This window comes from Ictalurus punctatus, chromosome 5 (genome assembly GCF_001660625.3).
Source record: "Ictalurus punctatus breed USDA103 chromosome 5, Coco_2.0, whole genome shotgun sequence".
Classification (NCBI taxonomy): Eukaryota; Metazoa; Chordata; class Actinopteri; order Siluriformes; family Ictaluridae; genus Ictalurus; species Ictalurus punctatus.
The window spans coordinates 712055-732054 of record NC_030420.2 but is presented as its reverse complement, the minus strand read 5'-3'; the positions used below and the strand labels follow the sequence as shown (position 1 = coordinate 732054).

The window sequence follows — 20000 nt, the reverse complement described above, 5'->3', positions numbered from 1 at the left end:
GCTTCTGTTGTAACCAACGTGCAAATGAAATACTGTTCGAGTATTTGAACATGTTATAAATGTGTTCTAACGCATGTTATTTCTGTAACACTTTGGATAATTAGTTTACGGTCGTAACCCTTTCATTTCTCTCTGCCGCGCTGTCTCTCGTGGTGCTGTCTCCAGGTTTTGGCTTCGTGACGTTTGAGAACGAGGACGTGGTGGAGAAGGTGTGCGAGATCCACTTCCACGAGATCAATAATAAGATGGTGAGGGTTCTCTTCACACTGGTTCTTCTGGTTCGCTCCGTTGTTGCCGTGACGACAGGGCGTGTCCCAAACCTATTGTTATTCCCTTCTTTTGTTCGTGACCGCCTTTTGTGTTCCCACTGACCGCAGGTGGAGTGTAAAAAGGCTCAGCCTAAGGAAGTGATGTCACCGGCAGGGTCCTCCAGGGGCCGAGCGAGGGTCATGCCTTATGGCATGGATGCCTTCATGCTGGGGATCGGCATGCTGGGTAATTTTCACACTTAACGCCAGTTTCTCTGGGCTAAACTACACAAAGTTTCCTCGTACCCTGTAACTGAGTGAAGTGTATTATCTCTCTCTCTCTCTCTCTCTCTCTCACGCTCTCTCACACACACTGGTATCTGCTGCTCCCTGCTGGTCACAGCCGGGATTACAGCGTCTAAAATCAGAGTTTATAAATAACAACTCTTTATATCTTTCTCGCTGTCTCTTGCTCTGTCTGTCTGTCTCTCAGGTTACCCAGGATTCCAGGCGGCAACGTACACCGGCCGCAGTTACACCTCTATCACTCCAGGATACACGTACCAGTTCCCAGGTAATATTAACTGACATATTATGATCTATATATTATGGATCATATTATTTTAAATTGCAGGGATTTAATAATAAGAAGAAGAATTTTGTTTTTTATTATTTATAATTATTATTATTATAATTCTGAATATTATTACAAATGATATAATGATATATTGTAAATAATATATTGTTATTATTTTTATCTGAATTCTTATATGGACAATAACATTTATAACACTATAAACAATATACTTTTAAACAGTAACATTATATTATAAACATTTACTTAATGACAACGCTAATGATAATATTTTTGAAAGAGATCATTCTGATATTAATATAAGTATATTCATCACAAAATCACAAAAATATATAATACATTAAACATTGTTGCAGTAATAAAAAGAATTCATACCAATACGTTTTGCTGTAATTAAAGATTGTAATTAAAACATAGTGTTTAAAAATAAATAATAGATGTCTTGCAGTTTACAGACATTTATATATTTATTTAATCCATAAACATATTTAATTATGTATTTAATTAAGTGCTTTTAAATAAAAAGGTTATTGTTTAATGAACAGTCGAGACTGTAACAGTCGTTTTTTTTTAATTGCTGAATGTGGGAGAGTTTTATTACACACACACACACACACAAACACACGCAAACACAGATGGCTGCTTGTAAATCTCGGTGTGTATGTGTGTGTGTGTGTGTGTATGCGTGGAGCACAGTGCATCACTCCTGTAATCTAACCTACTAAAGCAGTGTGTTAGTGTGTGTAGATACCCACACAGACCTGTAGCACTCTTTGTGTGTGTGTGTGTGTGTGTGTGTGTGTGTGTTTAAACCGCTTTGTGTGTGTGTTTCTGTTCTAGAATTCCACTTAGAGAGGACCCCCCTCCTGACTTCACCCCACCCTCCCGAACTCACAGGTTAGTGCTTCTCCGAGCTTTACAAGCAGGAAACACACACACACACACACACACACACACACACACACATTTTTGACATTCTATGTTCTGGACTTCAAAGTGTAAGGTGCACGCTACACCCCTGTGGTGTAGTTCGCTGTTCGTCCTGTTAGTGTCGCTGTAGTTCGGTGTTCGTCCCGTTAGTGTCGCTGTAGTTCGCTGTTCGTCCCGTTAGTGTCGCTGTAGTTCGCTGTTCGTCCCGTTAGTGTCGCTGTAGTTCGGTGTTCGTCCCGTTAGTGTCGCTGTAGTTCGCTGTTCGTCCCGTTAGTGTCGCTGTAGTTCGCTGTTCGTCCCGTTAGTGTCGCTGTAGTTCGCTGTTCGTCCCGTTAGACAAATTGTTCAAACACTCAATAGTAATATTATTGTATGTAGTGCATGGACATGTTTTTGATGGGATGTGTGTGTGTGTGTGTGTGTGTGTGTGTGTGTGTGTGTGTTTAGCTATCCCTCTGACGGCGTATAACCCGATGGCAGCGGCGGCGGCTGCGGCGGCTGTGGTTAGAGGTCAGAGCAACTTTTCTATCTTTACACTTCAAAGACACGATGAATACGTATATATTAATCATGACAGTGTGTCCTCATACATAAACACATAAATAAACAGACTGTAAATGATGTCACTAGGCTCCGCCCCCTCTCGCTCTGCTGGCTTTCTGAGCACCAGCAGTCCTGGACCAATGGCAGAGCTTTATGGAACGGCCAGTCAGGAATCCACGGTGAGCAGTTACATCAGCGCTGCAAGCCCCGCCCCCAGCACCGGGTTCAGCCACAGCCTCGGGGTGAGACGTCCTCTCTGATTTCTCTCATTTGACAATTTATCATTTCGTATTTATAAATGCACTACGCTGTATAAACTGTTTAATGCCCTAAATAATAAATAATAGCTTAATTATAAATAAATTATGTTATATGAACTATATAATAATATCTAAATCATAGTTGTAGAATATTTTGTGAAATTTATGATTATATCTTAACAATAATGAGTAGATATTCTGTATGAACTGTAGAATTTTACATTAAATTACACCTTCATAACAGCTACACTATACAAATACCTTAATAATAACTTAATTATGACTATAGTATACAGTGTCAGTGAGGGTAATGTATATTTATATTATATTATTTTATGCTATGTGTTATAATATGTAAATTATAGCTACTATAATTTTATGTGAAAATTATAATTATACCTTAACTCTAATTTAACGTAACTTAAATAAAATAACTATAATATAATATAAACAACAATATGCGTCAACTACACTATGCTACATAAAACATTTAATGCGCTAAATGATAACTTAATTATAATTATATTGTACTTTATGAACTATAAAATTATACCTAAATCACCTAAATAATTTATGTGCAAATTTATCAATTCCGGAATATTACGGAATGAAGCTAATGCGTTGTAGATTTCATTTTTCTTTTTTTAAAGCTGATTGTCTGTCGTTCACTCGCTCGTTCTCTCTTTCCAGGGTCCTCTGATCGCGACAGCGTTCACTAACGGCTACCACTGAGACTGTGAGTATTAACGGAGAAGTGTTCGTTACGCCGCGTTACGCGTTATTGTCCTAGCTGTACACACTTCTGGACTTTTCTGGCTAAGTTAGCGAACTAACGTCATGTAGCGCTAGTCTGGATTACTGAGAAATTCTGTGAAGTAATAACTTTTGTTTGTTTGTTTGTTTGTTTTGTGTTTTTAGGAAGATGAAAAGATGAGCCAATCACGCGCTTCCATGGAGAAAAACTACACTAGTGTTTCCTGTGTTTCTCTTACATCACTTCCTGTACTAACACTGTCTCTGTCTCACTCTTAACAGAAGGAAATGTAAATATTTTATTTCTGGTACGAAGGAAAAGCTTTCATGTTTTGTAAAACTACGGTTTTATCTTTTAAATATTTTCATTCTTCCTGTTGATTTTTTTCCCTTTCTGTAAGACATGCTTTTGTTTACTTTTGTTCCGTTGTTTTGTTTTGTTTTTCCGAGACACCGTAGGTTTACAATCGTAGCCTCATGTTTTAAGATGTCAAAACATTTGACGGGAGCAATAATGTGTGTCCTGAGCAGGCATGTGCCGATGTCTATTTTTTATACCGCGATAATTCCCGAGTAACAAAACACACTTTCATAATGAGCTCACTGATCTCTATTTTTATATTCTAATATTGATAATAATAACTACAACATAAAATCATCTCAGAAATCCTGTCAGGTTAGCTCATGTTAGCCAGCTAGCTAGCACTAACCCTGAACATTCCAAACGTTTGTAAAGTTCACCTAAAATTCTGTCATGCTAGCTAACATTATCAGTGAGTTCTAGCTAGCTAGCTAATGTCAGCAGAATATTATGAGCATTCATTACTACGAGTTCAAAATTCCTCTCAGAAATCCAGTCAGATTAACTCACGTTAACTAGCTAGCTAGCATTAGCAGTTTAGATTCTAAACATTTATGGATATAACTTTTCTTTTAAATTCTGTCATCTTTTGTTAGCTCTCAGTCAGATTAACTCACATTAAATAACTAGCTAGCATTAGCAGTGACTTCTGCTGTGAATTGTCTCCTAAATTCTTGTCATGATACATTTTGGATGGCTAGCTAGCAGTACGAATTAGGAAACTAATCCTTTCAGAAATCCTGTCAGGTTTAGCTGATGTTATGTTCGTTAGCTAGCTAGCATCTGTTAACAGTGAAGATTATGAAGATTAATTACTATAACTTTAAAGTTCCACTCAGAAATCCTGTCAGGATAGATCATGTTAGCTAACTAGCAGTAAAGACTATGGACATAATTGAGTTCATCTTAAAAACAGTCTCCTAAATTATGTTATTTCAAAATGGCAGTTTGGCTAGTAGCCAGTTAGCTAGTGTGTATTCGCAGTAAAAAAAAAAAATTAGGAATATGATCATGTGACTTAAAATTACGCTCAGAACTCCTGTCATGTTAGCTAGCCACTGTTAGCAGTGAAGATATAACTGTTTATACATACGAGTTACATAAGAAATCCTGTCTGTCAGGTTAGCTGGTGTTAACAAGCTAGCATTAGCAGTTAAAAATATATACATTCATACATATGACTTCAAAAATTCCTCAGAAATCCTGTCAGGTTAGCTGATGTTATGTTAGTTAGCTAGCGAGCCAGTGAGCGGTGAGGATTAGGAACATTTATACATATGATTCTAAGAAATCCTGTCAATTTAGCTGGTTTTCACTACCTAGCTAGCATCAGCAGTCAAAAAAAAAGGTGAATATCATGAGTGAGGCTTAAAATTGTTTATTCAAATGTGTTATCTTTTTGATAGCTAGCTAGCATCATGTGACGGTAATGTGGCACGAACATCCTCTCAGAAATCCTGTCATGTTAGCATCCTGTTAGCTAGCTGGCTAATAAAGGCTGTAAAACTCGCAGGCGTTACCGTGGTGACCGGCACATGCCTCGTCCTGAACACTGTTTGATTTCGTTTTTTAAAAGGATACGATGCATTTTTTTCAGATGCTAATTTTTCTACGGAAAATAAATATTCGGAAGGAATGTCAAAAAAATGTATATTTTTGGTAGTTTTGCAACTGGATTTTATGATATTTGATTGCGATCAGATGAACCGAGGACATATTTTTCATGGAATTTGATCTTTTTTTTGTCTTGTAAAGGATTTTAAACGCTGTCTTTTGGATCTTGTTGAGATCAAAATCGATTCACTGTGGAAAACATCTGTGATGTGTGTGTGTGTGTGTGTGTGTGTGTGTGTGTGTGTGTATGCAACACGCGATAAAAACATTGTACACTTAACACACTGTTTTCTTTCAATTTAATATGTTTTATTTTTTTTAACTTGTCATGTTTATCATGTGTGTCGAGTGTGACAGGCTACTAATAATGCTGGAAGTGTGTGTGTGTGTGTGTGTGTGTGTGTGTGTGTGTGTGTGTGTGTGTGTGATGATGTGATTTATAATGTGAATGTAATGACTCTCACTGTAACACTAAACCTTGTCATTAACGTCTCTGTGTTGTGTTCAAGATGGCCGACTGTTCAAAACTGTTCCCTCTAAACACCTTTAATATGAAGTAACGTTGTGTTCTGGGGGCTTTTTGTTGTTGTTTTTTTGTTGTTGTTTTTTTTTTTTTGAAGACTGATTTCGATGACATTAACTTCAGATCTCTTCCATCACGTTTCCTGTCAAACTTCACTGTCAAAAAACAACATTTCAAAAATTCCTAATAAATTATTTCAGTATAATAACTGTGTTCACTGCGTTGTGATCAAGCAGTCTGCTGCGGTGTATTAGCATGGTTACTATAACGCTAGTTTGTGTTTTATCACTGAAGATACATGCGGGACTGTGTGTGTGTGTGTGTGTGTGTGTGTGTGTTTCTCCTTGGTCTAATCTTCTGGAGCGATCACTGCGGTGTAGAAGACGATCGTCTCATCCGTCATGTCACACTGTAACACATCTCTCAGTAAATATTTGTGTTGCGTTGTGTGCACACTTTTCCTGTTGTTTTAAAGTTAATAATATGGCAAATCAGAGTGTGTATAAAAAGCAGTGATGTTTCTCGGACTTTACAGATTATACAATGACCAAAAATACAGTACAAGTCTGTTAAGTCCAATAACACTTACAAACCATGGATTAAACACATTTCTATGTAAATAAAAACACTGATACTAAAAAACACGAGGAACGGAGTTTATATAGAATTACACTGAGATCAACGTTTACGTACAAGATAGATGGATGGATGGAGGGATGCATGGATAGATTGATGGATGGACGGATGGATTGATGGATGGATAGATTGGTGGATGGATGGATGGATAGATTGATGGATGGACAGATGGATGGATGGACGGATGTATAGACGGACGAATGGATGGACGGATGGATTGATGGATGGACGGATGGATGGATGGATGGACGGATGAATGGATGGATGGATGGATTGACGGATGGATGGACGGATGTATAGACGGACGGATGGATGGACGGATGGATGGATGGATGGACGGATGGATGGACGGATGTATAGACGGACGAATGGATGGACGGATGGATGGATGGACGGATGGATTGACGGATGTATAGACGGACGAATGGATGGACGGGTGGATGGACAGATGGATGGATGGACGGATGGATTGACGGACGGATGGATGGACGGATGGATGGATGGATGGACGGGTGGATGGATTGACGGACGGATGGATTGACGGATGGATGGATGGACGGACTTATGGACGGACGGATGGACGGACGGATGGATTGACGGACGGACGGATGGATGGACGGACGGATGGACAGATGGATGGATGGACGGATTGATGGATAGATAGATAGATAGATAGATGGATAGATAGATAGACAGACAGACAGATATTTGTTACCCGGTATTCCCTCTTTAGTTTAGTTCTCCTGCAGTGACCTGTGGAGAGTTTGAGAAGCTGTAATCTCACACTGTGATGTATAATACAGTCATTTTACTTACTACTTATAATTCTATCTTCATTATTTGTATTAATATTCTATCAGGCCTAATGATTATTATTAATAGAAATACACTTTTAAAACTTGACCTTTACATTTATATTCTCTAAATATATTTTTATATATCTATAAACTTGTGTTATATTCATATTACTCACTCACCTCTGTATATAAAGCACATGGCAGATGTGAGGCAGGCAATAATCAGCAGTAAAGCTAATGATGCCATCCATATTACTAACTTTACATCCTGATGAGTAGCGGGGGGGGAGGAGGGGGTGGAGGAGGAGGGGGTGCAGGAGGGGGTGGAGGTGGAGAGGGTGGAGGGGGTGCTGGACGAATTGTTTGTTTTATTATCTTCAAGAGAGAGAAAAAGAGAGTTTGGTGCTATAGCTGCTATAACGTACGTGACATGACATTAAACTTAACTATAAACAGATAAAAAGTACGAGGTGTCGTTCTTCAATAAATAAAAGAATATAACGGTTGTCAGATTGCTGTGGTGTAAAAGGAATAAAACACCTCAAGAGTGTTAAAGAATGTTTTTATATGATCTAGGATCTAATTACATCACAGTTCAACCCGCTGCCTCGTTTCATTCGGCTCCTGAAGCGCTCACACACACCTCACAGTGCTGCGTCTCCGCCTGAACTTAACACCGTTTCTGCTGCGGTTCATTTAAATATATAACTAGATACAAAATAAAAGCATGATCGTCCTCCTCATCTACTCCGCGGCAGGAGATTTCAGAGCCTTCGGGGTCTGACGGAACAATTCGAGTTTAACTCGCACTGGCTTTGCTTTATACTGACAAAAATAAATAAATAAAACCATTCATGAATTGACTGAATGATTTCTTGATTCATTAATTAATTACACTTACAGTCCCGTCCGTAAGTATTGGAACAGCAAGGCCATTTCTCTTGTTTTCGCTATACACTGAAGACATTCGGGTTTGAGATCAAAACAGATCAGAATTTCAGCTTCATTTCCTCATATTTACATATAGACTCGTTAAATTATTAGAACACGGCACCTTTTGTTTGAACACAGACATTTTTTCAAGTGATCAAAAACCCTGGAACATGTGAGTGACGGGTGATATTTGCTGCTGGGTGTACACAATACACTATCTCTGGTTTAAACAATACATAGCTCTGAACATCTACTCTGGGTTTGAGCTCCGGATTGTAAAAGACACCCACTGGACATTTGGACTGACCCTCAATGAAGACAGGCCAAATACAGCTCTGAGAGAAAAACTCAGTATTTACAATATCACAGGAATATTATAAACTTTAATTAAAGACAGTCACTGTGATATAAAGCTGTAATATCGCTCCATGTTTACTCACACACTGTTAGCTCTGTTCCTCCACCCACAGTTTCTGATCGGAGTCGTGGAACATCCTGCCACACCTTACAGTAATAAATCCCGCTGAGACTCACACTCACTGGATGAAGCGTCAGTGTGTGAGATTTATTCACTTCAGTCACAGTGTTAGTGTTTATAACAGATATATTATACTTTTCAGCTGGAGCTACTGAGTCGTTATTTTTCCTCCACTGTAGTCTCCATCGTCCTCCCTCTGATGTCCTGAGTGTGAAGTGGCAGGTGAGGGTCACTCGCTCTCCCGACTCTGCAGTTATATCTCGAGGTGTTTGCCACACGCTCAGATTTAATCCACACACACACCCTACAGAGACACAAAGCAAAGCTGTGAAGTTTGGAGTTCTGAGAAAAGTTGGAGTGAAGAATGACGTGAACGTCGTGTTTGTTGATAATTTAACAGAAAGGTTTTTTTTAGATGAGTTCCAGTATTGCTCAAAAACTTTTAGAATTTTTTTTTTTTTTTACAATTTTAATTTACAATATTATCAACACACATTAAAAAAGTAAAGTAACTCTATTCTTCTGTGATGCTTCGAAACACCAGATATGTTTGCTCCAATCTCCTCTAACTGCTGAAGAACTAAATAAACACCGCATCACAAAGACCACGGTCAAGATCAGCGGACGAGCGAGCATCACATTAAACTCTCTCTCTCTCTCTCTCTCTCTCTCTCTCTCGCTCTCGCTCTATTGATTAAATTCTTTTTAACTTTACAGTTGGGAAAATCTCAAATTTAGACTAATAGTGTAATATGTGAACTATAAAAAATAATAATAAAGATGATAAATAGAAATTATACAGATAAATAAGAGCAGCAGTGAAGTCTGAGCAATGAACAATAAATCTCATAAATATCTGTTTTCTAACCCTAACGCTAACGCTAACGCTAACGCTAAGTGTTCTGGTGTTGTTTTTAGAGAATGTGATTAAATTTCTTCAAATTGTTGTAAGTATTTTGTTCAGTTTAATTGTCCTTGTCTATGTGATATAGTTCATTGTTAATTAAATGACTCTGTAAACCTTTATATTTATAAACAGTACAAATAAATACAATAATAATAATGATAATAACAACAACAACAATAATAATAATGATAATGATAATGATAATAATAATAATAATAATGAAAATAATAATAATAATAATAATAATAATAATGATAATAATGATAACGATAATAATAATAACAACAATAATAATGATAATAATAATAACAATAATAATAATGATAATAATAATGAAAATGATCATAATAATAATGATGATAATAATAATGATAATGATAATAATAATAATAATAATAATAATGATAATAATGATAACGATAATAATAATAACAACAATAATAATGATAATAATAATAACAATAATAATAATGATAATAATAATGAAAATGATCATAATAATAATGATGATAATAATAATGATAATGATAATAATAATAATAATAATAATAACAATAACAACAATAATAATAATAATAATAATAATAATGATGATGATGCTGATAATAATAATGATAATGACAATAATAATAATAATGATAATGATAATGATGATGATAATAATAATAATAATAATAATGATAATAATAATAATAATAATAATAATAATAATAATAATAATAACGATAATGATAATAATAATAATGATAATGACAATAATAATAATAATGATAATGATAATGATGATGATAATAATAATAATAATAATAATGATAATAATAATAATAATAATAATAATAATAATAATAATAATAACGATAATGATAATAATAATAATGATAATGACAATAATAATAATAATGATAATGATAATGATAATGATGATGATAATAATAATAATAATAATAATGATAATAATAATAATAATAATAATAATAATAATAATAATAATAATAATAATAATGATAATATTGTAAATTTGGAGCACAGAATGTAAGGCAGTGATGTAGCTCACTGAGTTGAAAGCAGAAATTGTTTACCGTGTAATGAAGTGGTTATTAATTATTAATAACGGTTTAGTGGATGATTGTTAAACGAGGAGCGCGAGGACGGAGTCTTACCCGTGAGAGCGACGCTCACAAACAGTCTGCACGCGGTTCTCACCGTCTGTGTCATCCTGAGACTTTACTGCAGACTGGCTGTGATGGTCAGGCTTTATATGTGGTCTCATACACACACACACGCACACACACACACAAACGCACACACATACACGTCTCTCTCTCTCACACACACACATACACATGCACGCACACGCATGCACACGTACATGTACACACACACACACACACACACACACACACACACAAATACACGTCTCTCTCTCACACACACACATACACACGCACGCACGCACACACATACATATGCACACATGCACGCACACACACACATTTAGCTTTAAGTGAGGTGAAACAGGAAGGACAAAGAAAACAAATGCACATACCTGTGTGTGTGTGTGTGTGTGTGTGTGTGTGTATGTGTGTACACACAGTACTGTGCAAATAAATGCTGTAAATTAAAGATAACTTTAAAAAAAAAAAAAAAAAAAAAAAAAGCAAAACAGAGCAGTGTGCATTAAACAGTAATAAATGAAATAAGCGCGGCGAGACGAGTCTGACTCTCACTCGCGTCTCACTGCTGCAGCCGGACGCAGCGGCCCCCAGCGGCCCCCAGCGGCCCCCAGCGGCCTCCCAGCGGCCCCCAGCGGCCTCCAGCGGCCTCCCTCACGAGTTTCATCTGAAAACTGCCTCCACGTAATACTGACATTGTTCTGTCAGATTTCGTTTTGTGTTGGAAAACTGCAGCGTGTCCCAGAAGACCCACACACACACACACACACACACACACACACACACACACACACACACACACACACACACACACACACACGGGGTAAACGAACACTTTTTAGCAAAATGTCTTCCAAAACTTTTCCTAGTTCTTTTCTAATGAGTGTTTCTTCAGACAGCGGTCACGAACACTTCTGAGAAAAGAGGAACACGGTGAGATGATTCTCGCGGCTGGATGAGGAAGCTGTCGCAAGCGTGCGATGGACTTTAACAGGAAACATGACGAGCACATCACACACACAACGCTGTTGCCAAATTGGGCGCCAACGTTCAGAGAGACGACTCCGTGTGTGTTTACAGAGAAACGCCGAACACATACAGGATGTTTTCTAAATAAAGTTTTGCTAAAAAAGTGTTAATTTCCCCCTCTGGATGGAAACGTTTGGGATAATAAAGTAGAAGTCAATTCTTAAAATAAAAATCTACAACAAAATTTAAAACAAAAAAAAAAGGGGGGGGTGCCAAGACTTTTGCACAGTACTATATATAAAGTCTCTGTGTGATGTTTTTAATTATTAATGAATTTTTTGAACCACTTCCCGTCAATTGACCCGACACTCAATAATGAACGGTTAATGAGTGAGGTACAGTAATGCTAATAATGTAAACACTAATGACGGTCTTTTTATTTTGATGAGATGTAAATAAATAAATTATATAATTATACTTTAAAAATCTGATTCTCTTTTGATTTTTAAACGCAAACGTGACTGTGTGAGTGCAGAACAATACCAAGGTCAAAGAAACATTTCTGTTTGCTCGTGAAACTCATTTATTCACACAAATTAACTGGAAATAAAGTATTTACAGAAACAATAACAAATTCCATAAATCATATTTCTATTCAGATTTATTATAAAGTAAATAAACTTTACATTACTGTATAAACAGTGGGTACAGTGACAAAAAGCCGAGGAAATAAACACATTTCTATTAAATTTATTAGTAAAATTTTTTCAATAATTCAGACAGTTTATTACGATGAGGTTTAAACTTATTGATCATTTATTGTTTTCTAAACAGCTTTTATACTTAATAAACAGAATATAAATATACACTATGTAAACATTACGTTGTTAAAATCATCACGAAATGTTTTTATGATTTTATGCGAATGTCTGAGTATAAAACCTCTGGGCTTTCCTCACATCCTGCGTCCTGCGCTTCACTGGCCTGGAAACAAACAAACAAACAAACAAACAAGGTTTTGTTTATCCTAATAAACGTATAAACCCAGGAGTCTGTAAACCCACTCCGTGTTCACACGCGCACTCCACCGCAGCTTCACACAGACACAGATCTGCTGAACGATAAGAATGTGATGTTAATGTTCTCACCTCCTGCGTCTGTTTCTTCTCACGAGGTTTGTGGATTTTCACTGCAGCGTACACGACGCCTAAATCCTCCGCCTGCGCTGACTGCAACACAGAATGACTTTATACTCCTTTATTATCATTTAATACGCTTTACTTTTATTGCTATAGATGCTAAATACATTTTAAGACGCAATAAAATAAAATAAAATAAAAAATTTTAAATAATAAAAATACAATAAAATAAAATCGAATAACTTCCCCTAATTTTTAGTCCTACAGAAAACCCTAACACTTATTACATTAAAAATTCAAATATAGAAAAATAGTTGAACATTTATTATAATAACATTGATTTAAAATTTATTTAATCCTCATTCAAACATTTATTATTATATTATATAATAAAGTCGGGTCGTATTTAACAGGTAAGTAATGAAATATTAGCATACGAAAAGTAATAAGTGTATATTTAGTGAAACACTGATAATAATCTGTATTTATATACTGTATACTGATTTCAGCTGAATATCTCTGTCTCTCTCTCCCACACACACACACACACACACACACACACACACGTAGCACATATCTGACAGGAAACAGTTTCATTCACTGATTATTTCAGTAACTGCAGTCCATCAGACTTTCCACAAATTGTTCACGTCGCCGTAGCAACTAGTGATGAAGGATATTAAATTTCTGACTGATGCTATTAAATAATCAGGTTTTTTTTTAAAAATCATGTGACACTCAGCCAAAGACTGCACAACTATCTACTTTTTATATTAAAATCTAACAACGGTGAGCCAGCCAGGAGGTATAGGACGGACAGACACACAGACACACAGACAGTCAGACAGACAGACAGACAGACAGACAGAGAGATAGATAGATAGATAGATAGATAGATAGATAGATAGATGGATAGATGTTAATTACCTGGCGATCCGTCTTTAGTTTTGGTCTCACGCAGCGACCTGTAGAAAGTTTTTAGAGAAAGTTTGGGAAGCTGTAATCACAAACTGATACAGTGACCTTTACATTTATATTCTCTAAATATATTTTTATATATCTATAAACTTGTGTTATATTCATATTACTCACTCACCTCTGTATATAAAGCACATGGCAGATGTGAGGCAGGCAATAATCAGCAGTAAAGCTAATGATGCCATCCATATTACTAACTTTACATCCTGATGAGTAGCGGGGGTGGAGGAGGGGGTGGAGGAGGGGGTGGAGGTGGAGAGGGTGGAGGGGGTGGAGGTGGAGAGGGTGGAGGGGGTGCTGGACGAATTGTTTGTTTTATTATCTTCAAGAGAGAGAAAAAGAGAGTTTGGTGCTATAGCTGCTATAACGTACGTGACATGACATTAAACTTAACTATAAACAGATAAAAAGTACGAGGTGTCGTTCTTCAATAAATAAAAGAATATAACGGTTGTCAGATTGCTGTGGTGTAAAAGGAATAAAACACCTCAAGAGTGTTAAAGAATGTTTTTATATGATCTAGGATCTAATTACATCACAGTTCAACCCGCTGCCTCGTTTCATTCGGCTCCTGAAGCGCTCACACACACCTCACAGTGCTGCGTCTCCGCCTGAACTTAACACCGTTTCTGCTGCGGTTCATTTAAATATATAACTAGATACAAAATAAAAGCATGATCGTCCTCCTCATCTACTCCGCGGCAGGAGATTTCAGAGCCTTCGGGGTCTGACGGAACAATTCGAGTTTAACTCGCACTGGCTTTGCTTTATACTGACAAAAATAAATAAATAAAACCATTCATGAATTGACTGAATGATTTCTTGATTCATTAATTAATTACACTTACAGTCCCATCCGTAAGTATTGGAACAGCAAGGCCATTTCTCTTGTTTTCGCTATACACTGAAGACATTCGGGTTTGAGATCAAAACAGATCAGAATTTCAGCTTCATTTCCTCATATTTACATATAGACACGTTAAATTATTAGAACACGGCACCTTTTGTTTGAACACAGACATTTTTTCAAGTGATCAAAAACCCTGGAACATGTGAGTGACGGGTGATATTTGCTGCTGGGTGTACACAATACACTATCTCTGGTTTAAACAATACATAGCTCTGAACATCTACTCTGGGTTTGAGCTCCGGATTGTAAAAGACACCCACTGGACAATTGGACTGACCCTCAATGAAGACAGGCCAAATACAGCTCTGAGAGAAAAACTCAGTATTTACAATATCACAGGAATATTATAAACTTTAATTAAAGACAGTCACTGTGATATAAAGCTGTAATATCGCTCCATGTTTACTCACACACTGTTAGCTCTGTTCCTCCACCCACAGTTTCTGATCGGAGTCGTGGAACATCCTGCCACACCTTACAGTAATAAACCCCGCTGTCACTCACACTCACTGGATGAAGCGTCAGTGTGTGAGATTTATTCACTTCAGTCACAGTGTTAGTGTTTATAACAGATATATTATAACTTTCATTTGGAGCTACTGTGCTGTTATTTTTCCTCCACTGTAGTTTCCATCGTCCTCCCTCTGATGTCCTGAGTGTGAAGTGGCAGGTGAGGGTCACTCGCTCTCCCGACTCTGCAGTTATATTTCGAGGTGTTTGCCACACGCTCAGATTTAATCCACACACACACCCTACAGAGACACAAACATTTTTACAATGATGAAGCATCGGGAACGTAATGGGAATTCAAAACTCCAGTAATAACATAAGATGATAATAAGAATTATTATTACTGGTAACTAATCATGCTCCTGTATTTTCTTTTGTTTTATTATGATTTTGAAAAATTGTGAATTAAAAAAAAAATTTATTTAAAGATAAACAATTTTAATTAATCTGAGACGAATACAGTCATTTGTTACATAACTAAATAACTTGGAAAAAAGTATTTTAAAAAATAAATAAATAAACAAGTTAAATAATAAAATTCTGTTACTACTTGCTACTACAAAATTATAAGTTGCTGGTCAATTACGCAAAACACGACAGTTACGATACAACCGTACTGACAAGAAAATCAACACAACTGTGACTGATTTTAAAATGTCTGTGACAATAATGTTGTCTTATTATTATTATTATTATTATTATTATTATTATTATTATATTTGAAAATTACAGCTTGCTCTACAGACCAAGCAGAGAAACAATACATTTTTTATTTATTTTTTTTTACATTTGAACAAATTTACAATAATGGAAAAATACCTAACAGAATTGAGTTATTTGAATAATTTATTTTATTTACTTTTATTATTCAATAAAATGTTTGTATTTCTATTCATTCTATTCATCCGTGTAATTGTTCGAAATCTGTTTATTCTCCATTCTGCTTTTATTTTATTCAGCATTATTATTTCTCCCGCTGACTCACAGCGCTTTATTGTGTTTATATTTCCTGTGCAGTTTATTCATGTTGTAATAGACTGTGTGTGAGTGAGATGGTGTCGGATCTCACCTGCTCGATCAGTTACATCTCACCTGTGAGGAAGACGATCAGAAAGAGCAGGTGCGCAGCTCTCCGGGTGTGTGTCATGGTCCTCTTTACTGCAGACTGGGCTTGTCTGTGGGGGAAACAGAAGCAAAACGCACACACACACACACGCACACGCACGCACGCACACACACACACACACACGCGCGCGCGCGCGCGCACACACATACACACACGCGCGCACACACACACACACGCACGCACACACACGCACACGCACGCACACAGACACACACACGCACATGCACACACACACACATACACGCACACATACACACGCACGCACACGCACGCACACACACGCACATGCACACACACACACACACACACACACATACATGCACACGCAAACACACACACACACACACACACACACGCTGTGATCACACTGTGTATAAATGAGTAAAGTTACCAGAAGGCGTGTGTTCTAGAGAACTGAGGATAAAATAATAAGATACTGATCTCCGCTGTGGCAGGATGTAGATCAATAGCGTCACAATGTTAATATCGATAACAAACCACCTCATGTTCAACTGCTATTAGAGATAGTAAAGATAAACTGCAACATGTTCTTTTAAATATCTGTTCCTAATAAAAAAATATTCCTTCACTGAAGAAAGTTCCAGTGTTGCATGTAATGATACAAAACAAATCATTAGAGTAAGCTAACTCAGCTAGTAACACTAGTAAGCTAATTCAGCTAATAACACTAATAAGCTAACTCAGCTAGTAACACTAGTAAGCTAATTCAGCTAATAACACTAGTAAGCTAACTCAGCTAGTAACACTAGTAAGCTAACTCAGCTAGTAACACTAATAAGCTAATTAAGCTAGTAACACTAGTAAGCTAACTCAGTTAGTAACACTAATAATCTAACTCTGTAAAAAAGCAGGAGTGTCGTTCTCTCTCATCATCTTCATCCCTGAATGATTAACCTTCACCTTCCAGCACAAAGGCCTCATATCTGCAGAAATATACCCAAACCCAGACCCTTCATCTTTGCCATCCTTACCCCTAGTAAGCTAATTTCTTGATGGGTTCCACCTTCTGAGTCTCGGTTCTCTCCTAGGTTTGTTCCTTTAGCTCTGTCTGAGTGAGACCTGCTGCATCTGTTTCTCCACTGGAGGTTAATGCAATAAAGCAGCACTCAAAATGTACCACTTCTTCCTGTGGTTAATGCTGCTCTCCACTAAAGGTCATTACTCATAATCTCCAAGCTACAACTAGGAAAAACAAAGCAAATGAACCTTCTCAATACAGGATTCCTGTTCAGGAAAGTGAGGCGTTCTCCTCATCTCCGAGTTCAGGGAGTGGACATCAAATCAACATGGATCCACTCCTCCCATCTTTTCTGCAACACTTCACACAGCGCAAGTTCTCACCCATGAGATCCATACTCCTCCAAATCTGCTGGGGTTCGAACAGACAGGCAGAATTATTCTGATCTAGTCTGATCTGCAGGCATGTCCACTTGTGTCACCTTGTTCCATTTCTTCACTATCACGCCAACATTCTCTAAAGGACCATCTCCCTGTGGTCAACTTCCTCAAGAAGGCCACTAGTACAAGTTTCACTCGTACCCTTTACTTCCAGATCACAACATCTCCAGGAGCCCATCTCCTAGACCAACTACAGATACCTCCAGGGACCTCAGAGAGACTCACGTAACGGACCGAGTCACACAAAGCAGAAGCTGCTCCAGTCTCCCAAGTTCTTAGATGTTATTCACAGTCTGCATTCACAAAAAGGTTCGGGAGAGAAACGGAATCTCCACCATCTTCCAAGTTCACTTCATTTTAGGTCCTTATTGCTAAGTTTCTGCCCTCACCTTCTTCCTGTGTCTTCCATACTGTTCAACAACTTCACCCAGCCGCCAGAACGTAGTGAACTGCAGGACCAACAGGGTCTTAAAGTATCTGCCCCAAACTTACAGGCAACATCACATGGATTCTTCATGGTGTAGGCCCATAATTCTGTTCACCAAAACACTGTTTAGTAAACATGTTGGGCCAAACTGGTGGGTTAGACACAGTGGGTTCGCCTTGCACCTCCAGGGTTGGTGGGTCGATTCCCACCTTCGCGCTGTGCGCGTGGAGCCTGCATGTTCTCCCTGTGTCTTGGGGGTTTCCTCCCCAAGTCCAAAGACAAATTGTTTGTAGTGTGTGAATGTGTGTGTGATTGTGTCCTGCGATGGGTTGCCACCCCGTCCACGGTGTCCCCCACCTTGTGCCCCGAGTCCCTGGGACAGGCTCCAGGCTCTCCGTGACCCTGTGTAGGATAAGTGGAACAGAGGATAAATGGATGGATGGATGGATCATTTGATGGATTATCAGGGGTCATTCATTTTCATAAAACTAATATACTAGCTGCTCCCAAGTGGGTGCAAAAAAGCGTTCTCCTTATCGTTGGTAGATCGTGAGTTTGAGTCCCACCGAAGCTGGAACAATCCATGGCCCAGAGTCTAGAGAGTAAACTTGGCCATGCTGTTTGAGTAGGAGGGGCATACTCTCTCTCCCCTGTCAATCACAGCAACATTAGCCAATCGTGCGCTAAATCGGTGAAGCACAGACGACAGTTCACACTCGGAATGTCTCAGACTGCATTCGTGTGGGAAACCTCTGTGACATAACGTTGCCTAAAGAGACACAGATGATGTGTTTGATATTCGCTCAGAAACCAAACGAGGAACGCCCGACGCTTTGTGCAGTTTATTTCAGAATGAGTCGATGGAGAAACCAGGAGCAGGAGAAGGAAGTTATCACGCTGTGGTGTCTGATTCTGTTAGTGTTCACACACTCTGGACGTCTGCTATCAACATCAGTGTGTGTGTGTGTGTGTGTGTGTGTGTGTGTGTGTGTGTGTGTGTGTGTCCTCCATCCTGACCTCTCTCACGTTCCCTGAATGGAAAAGCATCTGATCCTCAACAGTCTCACGTTCACGGTTAGAAGAACGATGATAAACATTAGTGTTTGAATCTGTCTTTCATTTCGAATCGTTCAGTTCATTAGAACATCTGTGTGTGTGTGTGTGTGTGTGTGTGTGTGTGTCTCTCTCTCTCTCTCTCTCTCTCTCTCTCTCTCTCTCTCTCTCTCTATTTCTGTCTCTCTCTCTCTCAAGTGGGATAATATTCACTTTCACTCCAACACCCTTGGAGGTAATTAAGCCGTATCCCGTCTCTGGCTCACTCGGCTTCTTCTCCTGAGCGTCTCACACTTCACTCTCTGTCTCTCTGTCTCTCTGTCTCTGCTCCTGTCTCACCTCTTATTTTTCTTTCCCTAATCATACTCTGCATATATTACCTCTATCAGGTGAAGCGCGTATTTCGGACCTTGTGTATGGGTGTGTGTGTGTGTGTGTTTGGTCATGAGTCCTGGACTTTCACGATCCGAGGAGAAGGTGAAGGGTTCGATCGATGGCAGCGTGGATCACAGTTTGGAGCGAGGAACTGATGGAGAAACTCCACTGCCGCTGAAAAACTACATCTTCCTGACTATCTTCACGTGTTTCTGTCCCGCGTGGCCCATCAACATCGTAGCGCTCGTCTTCTCTATGATGGTACGTGACCCTATGATTATCTATTTTAGTAATAGTCCTTTTTTAAGCTTAAAGATGATCATCATCGTGTCTCAGACAGAGTG

At 38.1% G+C, this 20000-nt stretch overlaps 3 protein-coding genes across 8 annotated transcripts in view; 2 read left to right on the top strand and 1 right to left on the bottom strand.

Moving 5' to 3' along the window:
• Positions 1–6035, top strand: part of msi1b (musashi RNA binding protein 1b) — a 22711-nt gene extending 16676 nt beyond the window's left edge. Inside the window, exons 8-15 of the mRNA XM_017466920.3 lie at positions 166–248; positions 378–495; positions 742–822; positions 1684–1740; positions 2221–2283; positions 2404–2558; positions 3267–3312; positions 3495–6035. Of these exons, the coding sequence (XP_017322409.1) occupies positions 166–248; positions 378–495; positions 742–822; positions 1684–1740; positions 2221–2283; positions 2404–2558; positions 3267–3308 (599 nt within the window). The 3' untranslated portion in view covers positions 3309–3312; positions 3495–6035. The remainder of the gene's footprint in view (positions 1–165; positions 249–377; positions 496–741; positions 823–1683; positions 1741–2220; positions 2284–2403; positions 2559–3266; positions 3313–3494) is intronic.
• The window catches only part of LOC108264924 (T-cell surface glycoprotein CD8 alpha chain), a 20197-nt gene continuing 6062 nt past the window's right edge, over positions 5866–20000 (bottom strand). The window contains exons 1-7 of one of the 6 annotated variants that reach the window (XM_053680032.1): positions 17375–19178; positions 16349–16431; positions 15157–15498; positions 13955–14158; positions 13786–13823; positions 12868–12948; positions 12380–12703 (exon numbers count right to left, since the gene is read on the bottom strand). In XM_053680032.1, the coding sequence (XP_053536007.1) occupies positions 12629–12703; positions 12868–12948; positions 13786–13823; positions 13955–14158; positions 15157–15498; positions 16349–16403 (795 nt within the window). In that variant the 5' untranslated portion in view covers positions 16404–16431; positions 17375–19178 and the 3' untranslated portion in view covers positions 12380–12628. Of the gene's footprint in view, positions 7217–7440; positions 7636–8633; positions 8976–10738; positions 10938–12288; positions 12704–12867; positions 12949–13785; positions 13824–13954; positions 14159–15156; positions 15499–16348; positions 17142–17374; positions 19179–20000 lie in introns of those variants that run through there. The other 5 variants (XM_053680033.1, XM_053680029.1, XM_053680031.1 and 2 more) reach the window with 5 other exon arrangements.
• Positions 19546–20000, top strand: part of LOC108264940 (transmembrane protein 233) — a 9547-nt gene continuing 9092 nt past the window's right edge. Inside the window, exon 1 of the mRNA XM_017466949.3 lies at positions 19546–19917. Within this exon, the coding sequence (XP_017322438.1) occupies positions 19726–19917 (192 nt within the window). The 5' untranslated portion in view covers positions 19546–19725. The remainder of the gene's footprint in view (positions 19918–20000) is intronic.